General features: G+C 32.5%; 2 protein-coding genes across 2 annotated transcripts; both read left to right on the plus strand.

Annotated features, from left to right (window-relative positions):
* Nucleotides 1-777: 777 nt before the first annotated feature.
* Nucleotides 778-5026, plus strand: LOC130985471 (caffeoylshikimate esterase-like). The gene is made up of 7 exons (XM_057908457.1): nucleotides 778-848; nucleotides 949-981; nucleotides 1072-1198; nucleotides 1286-1432; nucleotides 1538-1668; nucleotides 3302-3436; nucleotides 4350-5026. The coding sequence occupies exons 1-7, from the start codon at nucleotides 846-848 to the stop codon at nucleotides 4659-4661; spliced, it is 888 nt and encodes a 295-aa protein (XP_057764440.1). The 5' UTR covers nucleotides 778-845; the 3' UTR covers nucleotides 4662-5026.
* Nucleotides 5027-6169: 1143 nt separating this feature from the next.
* On the plus strand, nucleotides 6170-7128 carry LOC130985472 (uncharacterized). Its single transcript, XM_057908459.1, has one exon. The coding sequence runs from the start codon at nucleotides 6486-6488 to the stop codon at nucleotides 7023-7025; it is 540 nt and encodes a 179-aa protein (XP_057764442.1). The 5' UTR covers nucleotides 6170-6485; the 3' UTR covers nucleotides 7026-7128.
* The last annotated feature ends 4823 nt before the right edge of the window (nucleotides 7129-11951 follow it).

Consider the following 11951-nt stretch of genomic DNA (forward strand, 5'->3'; position numbering starts at 1 on the left):
GACCCGCCTTCTTTCGACGTCGTTGGGCCGCCGATAATTACCGGCGGGCGTTTCGCCGCCGGTAATTTCCCCGGTAATACTCGGTTTTTTTGTAGTGATAGTACCAAATGTGCAAGTCACTTGTGAAAGCTAAAAACCAAAATCTAAGGCAAAACCAACAACATCCAAAAAATGTATCAGAACCCTAAAGGCAAAACCAACAACATTCAATAAGTGCATCAGAACCCCAAAGCTTGTGGACGTCTAATCTTCTTCGCCGCCCTCCTCCTCCGTCTCCTTTGTATTTATGTCTATGTATGAAAATGTTTATTTATTTATTATGTGGAATACTCTATAATAATAATGTGTCTATAATTTTCATTATCAAATAATTTAAGATTATTTAATAACTATAATTATTATTACACTTTATACATTGTTGAAATTATGTTTTTAAATTCGGAATTTTATTGAGTAATTAATATTTTATTTTTAAACCATATTGTGCATTTATTTATATTTTGATTTTGTTTATTATTTATATTTATTTATTTAAAAAGTCATTTAATTTTATTAACTTCGTCGTGCATCGCACGAATATACGCACTAGCTAGTAGTAGTAATAAATTAATAATAGTACTAAATTATGGGATAGATGATCCCATTTGCTTGTGAAAGCAATTATGAAGTTTGGGCTATTCACTCATTTCTTGGCCCACTCTCCAACTCATCCATGTAACGTAATGTCTTTAATTATTTTAATTAATATACTTGATGCATTATATATACGCACAATCCCTTCATTACATTAGTGTTAATTTAATCTATCATAATATAATATTTTATATTACTGAGACAATTTTGTCATGGTACAGTTTCTTTCTTTTCTTTTCCAATATCATGCATGAGCTTCTTTTTTTGTTCTTTGCATATGATTATTTGAAATTTCACCTTCCTCAAATTCTACAGGAATCAGGAAGCACTGAATTCAGATATGAAGAGGTAATCCTACTTGTCTAGTTATGGTTTGATATATCATAAATTAATTTGCAAGCCCTTCATTATTAATTTGTTACTCTTTATTTTTTTCAGGAATTCATTTATAATTCGAGAGGAATGAAGCTCTTCACATGTAGTTGGGTGCCTGCACATTCTGAGCCTAAAGGATTAGTCTTCTTGTGCCATGGATATGGCTTAGAGTGCAGTGTCTCCTTGAGAGGTGAAAAAATAAAATAAAAATCAATATTTGGATTAGAGATTGTTTAATTGTTAAATTAAGCATTGAAATTGAATGGATGAAATGCAGGGTGCGGTATTAGACTTGCAAAGGCTGGCTATGCAGTTTATGGCATTGACTACCAAGGCCATGGCAAGTCGTCTGGGCTTCAATGTTACATCCCTAATTTTGACCATCTTGTCAACGACTGCTTCCATCATTTCACTTCCATTTATGGTAATTAACTTCACCTGATTAATAATTTACATTAGGATCATATATCTGAAGTCAAATTTGTAGATAAAAAGTTTTGGAGTTAATATTTTCTTAATTAATTTACAGAAAGGCAAGAAAACAAGAAGATTAAGAAGATATTAATGGGGGAATCAATGGGAGGCGCTGTAGCTCTCCTCCTACACATCAAGGCGCCAAGCTATTGGGATATGGCTGTGCTCGTAGCACCTATGTGTAAGGTCATGCCAAACCTAAATTTACTCTTTTTTAATTAAACAAAACTTAATTATATTCTTCTTTACTAACATGTGTAATGTTATAAATATCGCATACTATTTTTCTAATGCTTTTAGACATACATATCTACGTGTGCCTCTGGATTACATAAAATTCGAGTAGCTAGGTGGGACTGGCTTCATTATTTTAACATAGAATTCGCTATCAAGCATTCAAGCTAGGTATCCAATTAAATAGGTGGGATCTCTGCACAATAAATTTTAATTAAAAAATGAAATAGAGAAAAATAGTTAAACCTTGTGGAAATTGCGAGCAAAGCTGAGGAATAGCGGGAATCTGACGTGAATTCGAGATGTACAAGATTCCCGTGATGTGATTAGATGAAACCCGATCGGTTGTGAGCAATAAAACTCTGGTTATTTATAGACATTTCTAAGTTAGGGGTACAATAGTATTTTCAGCTTTGTGTGGCGGGGTAGAATCGTCAACTCAGGTATGTTGCGCGTTATGTTGAGGTGTAATTTTGTCTTTTTAAGTCTTCACGTGTATTGCACCGGATAACGACATCGCCTGACATCATATCTTTGAGATATTTTTCATAATGGAATGCACTTGGAAGATTCCTTTCTCAACGAATGAGATCCCTTCACGTGTCCCAACCAATAATAACTTCTTTGTCGTTTTATTGACCAAGCCCCTTCATCGTTGTCTTCGATGGTCACCATTGATGTGTAACCCCTTTCGATCTGTTCGTGTATGGACGTTGACTTTGATTTTGTAGATGAATTTAGCGCCTCTTTTATCTTCATACCCATGCTTATTTGTTCAGATGTGACTAAGCCCACGTTTGATTGGGTGTTTTTAGAGGTTGAAAATAGTTCAATTAATTGAATCCGTTACTTGTTGTTTGGTTTGGGTAATGAGTTAACCATTACCCTTATTTGAGGGTAACCCAATTTGTTATCCCTCAAAATAGAGGGAAAACAAAAGAAAGAGAATCACTTACTAATGATTCATTTTCATTGTCAAATCAAACACTCAATAAAAGTAATAGTTATTGTTACCATTCCACTCCTTCATTTGATTCCATTCCCTTTCTATTCCTCTACTTGAACCAAACGAACACTAAGTCTAAATAAGCTTCAAGGACTTGCTTCAGGTATGCTTGCGTCGCCTATGCCTAGGGAATTTCAAAGGAATATCCCCATAATAATAAAGAATTAAGATAATTTATAGGGAGGATAAATAACATCCTTTTCGCTCTTAATGGGCATAAAGAGTTAAGATAATTTATAGGGAGGATAAATAACATCCTTTTCGCTCTTAATGGGCTTTGATCTTTATCCTGGGCCTTTTTCTTTAAAAGGGGTATTCATAATATCATCCACATCAATGGATATTCAATATACGTATAGTATTAGAGTACATTGTACATATGATAAATTACAAATATATTCTCCAACTTCTGAAATGTGTATGAAAGTTATCTATATATAATACTATAAGTACTTTAGGCCATGTACTATAACTGATGCATAAATATAGATGTCATTATATTTTTACCTTACAAAAATTAGATGACAAAATGTTTTTTAAAATAGTTTTGCCATCTTGGTGTATATGTGCAAATTCTAGTTTGCTGAGGAGTTGAAGCCACACCCAGTGTGGATCAGTATTGGAGACATGCTTAGTTATGTGATCCCCACATGGATTACTCCATTTGGAGAAGTTATTGATGCAGCCTTCAGGGTTCCAGAGATAAGGGATGAGGTACTTAATCATTAATCAATCCTGGTTTCTTATCCTATCTATTTTTAACTTTATATTTTGCTTCATTTGTGTATGTTGTGTTTAAAATACATTGCCTTCTGTCATATTATTTTTTTCCTTTTTCATAATTTAATAGGTCACATTTTCTTATTTGAACGTCTCATTTAATAAGCCATTTTCAAAATTAGAGAATTATTAATATTCAACTCATTATTTACATCAAATGGCCTACAAATAATTATCTCTTTAAAAAAAATCACTCTCCCCTACTCTTTTTATAACAAATATATCCTTAGAAAGTTACTTTCTCTCTCCTAATTTTATTATAAATTATTTATTTCTTAGCATATGTATCAAGACTCCGTGACTTATTAAATTGGATCGAAGAGAGTAAACACTTGTAAAATAGAGAAAATAAATGGTAAGAACAACCTTAATGTTGCCTCCAAGTTTCAAATAAATCCTTCGAATAATTAGGTATTTTTAACGCAAAGATTGTCTTCCGTGTAAATTTTAATTTTGATATCCTCATGGTGTAAGAGTTGAGTATGCATTGTACTCATCTATATAAGTACTATATTTTTTTACTTTTCAAAAAAAAAGAAGGTATTTTTAACGAAACAAAAAGAGATACATAATAAATATATATTATCAATACTTTTGGCGTATCCAAAAGGTATAATGTATTGGTGTGCGTGTGTGTTGGTTAAGCGATAAGGAGTTAATGCCTAAGGCCAAAGGTCTTGGGTTCGAGTCCCCTGTAGCGCGACCTATAAATTTCTTTATTTAATACTATTCCATATTAAGGTTTGACTGGCATGGATATATAGGCATAAGGTTATATTTGAGGGACATATATCTATCTTAATATAATTATAAATGAATTAAATTAAGTAGTGATGGCGTGATGCAGGTGAGAAGGAATCCGCTATGCTACAAAGGTGGTGTTCGTTTGGGTACTGCAACACAACTGTGGAAGACGAGCTTAGAACTGGAGGCGAGACTAGAGCAGGTGTCGCTACCCTTCCTGCTTATGCATGGCGCCCAAGATCGCGTTATTCATCCCTCCCACACCCAACTTCTCCATCAACGCGCCCCTTCCACCGACAAAACTTTCCACTTATTTCCCGACATGTGGCATTCTCTCACCATCGGAGAATTGCCTCAAAACATCGACATTGTCTTCGCACACATTCTCTCTTGGCTAGATGCCAGAATTTCTTAATTAAATGCTGAAAAACAAAAACAAAAAGAACTGGGGGTTCAAAATTAATGAGTTGGCGTAGTATATGTACATGTCTCATAGAATTATACAAGTTCTCGTTTCGAAACGAGACCACCAATTAATGTAATGTAATAAATTAAACAGCTTAATGAGGATAAGTTGTGTTGCTTCATATATATGAAATGTCGTTTTCTTGGGCTCATCACTTTGACTTTTGTTTACTATGTATGTAGGCCTCATTTGCATAGGATGTGATTTTTATAGTGTCTTGGGCTGTAATTCCCAGATTCGGCCTACTCAATATTCGGCCCTGTGTGAAATAATGTAATATTTGGGCATTATGAAGTAGATTGTTCTTAAATTTAGTACTATTTCCTAATTGCATACACGATTGGACTATTTTTGGCTAATTTCTATACAAGTTGGATTGGATAGATTTTCCTCTAGATACTAGAATGGTAGTATATAGTAGTTGCATACATTAGAATCTATTAGAGATTATCAAAATAAAATATTCAAATTTTATCAAAAATAAAAAATAAAAAAAAGAAAACTAATATTATATGGTACAGTACACGCAAAAAAAGAATTCGATAGAGCTGTTGCAATTAGTTTCTTGTTGAAAGGGAAAACTGAAAACGTTTTCTTTAACCGATTTCATTATATTTATATTGTAAGAAAGAAGAGTAGTTACCACGAAATTTTCCCTACAATTAAAATCATAAATTAAAGCTTTACTTAAGAAGCTATCCAACTCAAAAATGAAAGATGAGCAGGTAACAATTAGTTGTCTATGTTTGTTTATTTGATTTCTATTCATTATTTATCTAGCTATAGAAATTTCACATCTTGGAGTTAACTTGGATAATAGTTTTATTATTTGATGTGTTTTATTATTGATGCATTTTCTTTATTTCAGTCTCTAATTGCTAACTGACTATAATATTACTGTTTAATTACAATATTTTATCGTTCTAAAATTAATGACCACTTCTTAATTTAGTACCAAGCCAAATTAAGCGAGTGACTACTAATGGTAATTAGGCAGAGAAACCCAGTTAACGTTTTCTCTTGAAACTTAAGCACGATTGTGAGGTGGATTTAACTATGATGGTAAAGTTTCAAGTGATGATTCCCTAATTGTAAATTAAAATAATTGCATCGTGAACGAGATTCTTGAGTTGAAATGTTCCCTTTTTTTTTCATTTATTAATTTACTTAGCAAGCATAGAAGAATATTTTATTAAGGAATTGATTTAAAGAGAGATGATGCAAGGATGTTTCGAATTTGGAGCGACGGATAGCGTACGTGTGTTTATTACTAGGCAGAGTGCAAACAGCCACATTAATTGCCTCCAGTTTTTGGGTGCAAAGAAAATAACACATGATTGGGTTGGGAGGTAGGGGGCCAATTTTTAGACTCTCAATGATGTTTGTTTTCCTCTTTCACTGCTTAAAACTTTCATTTAAAATAAATAAATAAATAAATAGATAAAAGTCGTTAGAAATTTTATGGCAATTCATTCATTACTATTACCTACTCAACCTTACATGCGAGGGATAGAGATGCATCTTTAATTTTCTGCCAACTCTTCTACTTTGGCAATTGGCACCACCCCTATCTATCATCTTTCCATCCAATTTTTTGTTACCAAATTTACATGATTTCTACGAATTAATGGCTCGGAGCCTCGGACTAACAGAAAATGAAATTTGTAATATGCTCGTGCTACCAAAAAAATTATACTAGTAGACAATCGATGAGACTGAGACCTAACCTAGTGTGTGGGTGACCAAAATGTGGCTGCATAGATTTATTGCATCATGCAGATACAAAGCAGTAATATTTTAGCAATTATATTTAATAGTTTCATCCTATCTCTCACATCAACCACAACAAACACGATGGACAATACGAGTTGGGAGCAAAAACTCCACGCGCTGACTCACATCCTAACCAGCCCAACTCACGCGCCGCCGCTCCACTCTCAGATATTCATCGCCACCCAAATCCCCTGCTACCTCGATTGGGACTACCCCCCGCTCCTCTGCCGGCGCGCCGCCTCATCGGCGCCTCCGCTCATGAGATGGGCCTTCTCTCAGTTCATCAAAAGGGGCCGCAGATGGGGGCTGCCGGAGACCTCGTGGAGGTGCAAATGCCCCTATCAATTGCCTCCGCCGCTGTTGTTGGCCAAAGGGGTGGGTGCCGCCGAGTGGGGCGAGGAGGAGAGGAGAAGATATGCGAGGTCCAGATTCAGACGGAGAAGGCTGGGGAACGACATTAATCCATTGATTCCAATCCTTGTTCCTAATATCTTGTTGCTCTCGCTTTTGTTTTGGGCTCCCGTTTCTCTCCAAGATTGATAACTGACTTCTAAATCTTTACTATTTTCAGATTTGCTATGTATTTAATTTTCTGATATCTTCTTTTTGCCGTATATAATACTCCTACTTAGTATTCAATTAACATAAATAGCGGAAGATGGTACAGAGACTGTTTTCGTACACAGAAATTTGAAGGGTGCACAATTATTTGTAGATATATATACACATCCCATGGCATCCCACCTATATCATGTGCAAATTCCGAGTAGATTAGCCTTGTATATTAATGTGAAGATTGTGAAGACTAAAGAAATAGTTGGTTGGTTTTCCTCAAAAAAAAGAAATATTTGGTCTTTCTTAGTAGAAGGGGCAATGGCATTCAACCAACATCTGCGCCTCATAATTGCTTGCTTTCATTGTGGAAAAGTTTCTAGGATGGACACCATCTTTTTCTCAAGAAATCAATCACAAGTGATTCAAGTCTTGAGTTTTGGGTTTTTCCAATTTATTTTGCTAAAATCTTTCAAGAATAGGGATTTTTTTTAACAAATTATATATACGCATGTGTCCTACTATAGAGACAATAGTTTGAAAATTATACAAAAAGAACTTCATCTAGAAAACGATATTATGTCAAAATTCAAATTCGTAATATTTTACTAGTAGCTAATAACATTTCTCCAAATTAGTTTAATAGTGTGTGGACCTGGTGTGTTGATAGGTAGGGGCAAGTCTTTGTGTTTTAGTCGAAAACAGACAAGCAATGAACATGCTCATGGACATGTATCAATTAATATTGGACTATGACTGCCTTAACCAAATCCACACACCACACTATTCAGTTTGATAAAGTATCTAGTCCAGGAAAAAACTAGTATCAAGCATAATGGTTCGAATTTCATTTATCAAACCAACTATATTCTTTTCTTTTTCTTTTTTTCCTGCTATAATCCAATAATTACCTTTTTTCCCTTCATTTATTGTCTTATTTATTGCCATTATTAAGTTATTATATCTATTACGCTTAGTAAAAATAAATCTATTCGTGTTTAGACTTTTCGATTGTTATAACATAATACGTATACATGTTTTTATTAGCTAATTATTTTATTATTAATATTATATATTTCATTATTCTTTAAATATTACATGTGTTGCACTGTTTATTTGCATTCCTCTATACCAATAGTCTTCACGATTTTCTTTTTTCAAACAAAAAGAGGGTTATAAGATGTACGTACTCCCTAGCTCCGTCTCATTACAAATGTCTCATTACTTTTGGACACGAAGATTAAGAAATATATAGACAGTATATACAGTGAGTTGATGAAAATTGTTTAAATATTAGGTATAGATATAGAATATATTGTCAAAAAAAGAATGAGACATTCTATTATGAAAAGTGGGACATTTGTAATGGAATGGAGGGAGTACTATACTTCTCATGCTATCCAATCGAGTATGGGTTGCATCGATCGAAGCAAATCCCTACCTGACTATATGCTCAACAAGTTGCTGCTTAGGGCTCTAAATTTTTTGGGGCACAATTTTTTTATTTATTAGTTTTTAGGGCCCCAAATTTATTAATGTTATTAGTGCCTTCTCTATTCTTTTCTTTAGGTTGAAAACTCTTGAATAATTAATTAAAAAAATATTATGTTAATATATTATTCTTGTGTAGCTCATATAAAAAATGATAAGGGTTCATTTTATAATTTATGCTTAGGGTCCTATGAGATATAAGGTCGGCCCTGCATTGATAATCGATTGATCAGGAGTGATTGAAAATATGAATTGATAAGAGAATGGACGCTGCGAAGAAAGATCAAAATTTGACACCCTAAAATTGTAAAATTCACTAATTGAAGCTACACAAGGTCTTTTGCAGACGAGACTTTGTATTTGATGGACTCATTTTACTACCCACTTTTTTATGCATACTCTCTTTTATTTAAAATAGGTATATATTTCAATTAGTAATAACATCGGCTCACTAATATTCAATTACTTTGTGTCTTGAGACAATTATTTACCTAAATATCGAGTATACTTTTATTTTTCATTTTATAATGGAGTATTAGTAATTTAGTATATTTTACTTTCATGTATTACACGATATACAATACTACTTACAATTTAAAACCATCTAATTTCAGAAAGAGTAATGCTAAACAGCCACATTGTGGCCACCCACAATTTACTTAAATAAAAAATAATTTAATTTATTTAACTTATTTTTTAAAATAAAAATAAGATTTAGTTATTTTATCATATTCTCTACATTGTAATTATTTTTTTGTAATTTTTTGGTAACTTTTTATTTTTATTAAAAAATAAATTAAAAATAAAAAATACAAAAAAAATAAAAAAAATAATTACAATGTAGAAAATATAGTAAAATAACTAAATCCTATTTTTATTTTAAAAAATAAATTAAATAAATCAAGATTTTCCTTATCATACTAATGTGTAGGTGGCCAAATGTGGCGGCATAGATTTATTATTTCAGAAATACGAGGAAAAAGGGAAGGGGACTGACATGTCATCCATTCCAAACGATATTTATGGGCCTCGTTTTGCAATTTCTATGAAAATTTATGTTTTCCGATAATCGCGCAAGAATTTCGCTTAGCCCAAGAAAAAAACAAAGGCAAATGTGATTGTGTAAAGGTGTTTGACAAATTGGAAAGGCTGATTGGTCAAACACTTGCTAACTAAATGTGATTTGGTAATTTGATTAACTAACCATCCCCTTTCGAACTCCACACCAAAACGGTGCCCCACTATAGACATTATTATTATTTTACTAATTTTGATTTATAATTTTATATTTATTAGAGTTACCAAAAAAACAATTATAGATAGGTGAGGTTGATCATAGAGACCTATATAAGATGCCATCATCATTTATGCATCCCTTAATGCTGAATCTGCAACCCCATCCAAATAATTAAAAACGGAAGAAAAAACAACCCGAAATTTTGACGTTTTCATTATGTGAAATTATTATTATTAATTATCGCCACATGCAATTCTTCAAGGCACGAAAACAACATAAAGTGGCAGTAGCGAGCCGGTAATAATGCGTTATGCATTAAGTAGTTGCGTCGCTAAATTTTAAATAATTTGTTGGATATATATTGAATATGAGCCAAATAATGAATGGAAATATAAATTTCTCAAATCACCCCCACCAATTATGTTTCCATAATAGAACCAAACATAAAAGGGGCAACCCATCGAATTAAAAGTCATTAACTTAAAAACATAAATAGTGATAAAATCATAGTTGAAAACATTTATTACTTGAGCCCAAAGAAGAAAGAAAAGTACACGGTGGTCTAGGAAGACAGAGGGGGCTGGTAGAGTTGGTGTGTATCAATTAACATAGTAGATGAAAGATTATGGGAAAGTTATACATTTATACATATTATTAAGTTGAGAAATAGGAATACATTTTTTACTTTGACATATAATGTCCAATGAATTTATCATGTTTAAATCTAGAATGAGTAGAATTATCTAAGAACGAAAAATCTAACTGATTGTCGAAATTTAAAGAGTATTGTAATTGTAATAATGTGAGTCTTTTTCATAATACTAATAAATGATGTAAGTTTAGGAGTTACAAAACTTTTAAAAATTAATTAACAATTATATAAATGCACCATCATATAACATACAACTATACGAATATTGTCCTACTTGATAATAAGAACAATCTTATTTTTTTAGAACAAAACAAAATACTTCATTCGTCTCCTTGTAATATTGTCCTACTTGATAATTAGTAATGTCTCGTTACTTTTTGGCAAGAAGATTAAGAAAAGTGTAGTTTTAAAAAAATGTATAAAGTGAGTTGGTAGAAAGTATTTATAGGATTATTTTAAGTGAGTTGAGGGTGTTTATTTTGTGTGATTCAAAAGATGCACTATTGAGTATTTTATCGTATGATTTCTCCAAATCCCAATGAATCAAGTAAAATTAGTTTAAATGATAGAAGTAATCAAGGGCCTTAAGATATTCAAAGTTTCAATCCATTAAAGCAAATAAGAGATTAGTCTTACTATTTTTATTTATCAAGCATAATCCTTCGAAGTAAACGCTTCCATGGTGTATAAAGTGTGTTGGGTTCACTGTTAGCAACATTTTAAATAAGTAATTTTTTTGTTGAAAAAAATATGGAACCATATTAGTGGGACATCTGAGTATAGTAATTGAGACGTTACTATGAGGCGGAGGAAGTATAAAATTTAAACTTGTCAAATCCATTTCCCCCAAAAAAAAAACAATTCACTATGCTATAACAAATGGTAAGTGAATAGAACATTTAGCATAGCAAAAATTGGGTTTTCTAAAAATGTAGTGGCTATGAGACTTAGGACTAATATATGTAGTGTAATTAGAGTGAATCATTTAATTTAAAACCATATGTAATGTGTGATTTGTGTGGGTGGGGACCCCCATATTTGTGAAATGTTGGTATAGGCATGCAATTTGTGAATGAGTGTGGAGGCCCCCCATCAAAATCAATTCCATAAGTGTAAAGAAGAGTTTGGTATAACCCTTAATATTTGAAGAGGCACATGGTTAGTGTAGGACTATAATTTTTCATGTCCCACCCACTCCACCCACAATCCACGCATGACTACTCTCCTCTATTGTCTATTCTACCCACTTTTCCCTAATTTTTGGATTTTTTTTTTCTTTCGAGTTATTTATGGAATTATCCATCATACGCAGAATCCACCTAAAGATGTGAATACATTTATTGCTCAACGCTGCTCCCGCCTTTGATAGGAAACCTGCAATTTTGATTCCAATCTTTATTTATACTATTTAAGTATATCTATTAAGTTCACTTACTCTTAGATATATACTCATTAAATAAATAATAAGGTTCAAGTGTAATACGATCGAGCTAGTTCATAAATGGATTCGTGCATGGTAGTTTTGTTCAAATAA

This window comes from Salvia miltiorrhiza, chromosome 5 (genome assembly GCF_028751815.1).
Source record: "Salvia miltiorrhiza cultivar Shanhuang (shh) chromosome 5, IMPLAD_Smil_shh, whole genome shotgun sequence".
Classification (NCBI taxonomy): domain Eukaryota; kingdom Viridiplantae; phylum Streptophyta; class Magnoliopsida; order Lamiales; family Lamiaceae; genus Salvia; species Salvia miltiorrhiza.

Excerpts from the sequence above, each read along its gene's own strand:
- LOC130985471 (XM_057908457.1), top strand. Across the intron at positions 1,433-1,537 it reads TCATTTCACTTCCATTTATG|AAAGGCAAGAAAACAAGAAG; the intron begins GTAATTAACTTC and ends ATTAATTTACAG. Across the intron at positions 1,669-3,301 it reads TCGTAGCACCTATGTGTAAG|TTTGCTGAGGAGTTGAAGCC; the intron begins GTCATGCCAAAC and ends TGCAAATTCTAG.
- LOC130985472 (XM_057908459.1), top strand. The coding sequence starts at position 6,486 with ATGCAGATACAAAGCAGTAATATTTTAGCAATTATATTTAATAGTTTC.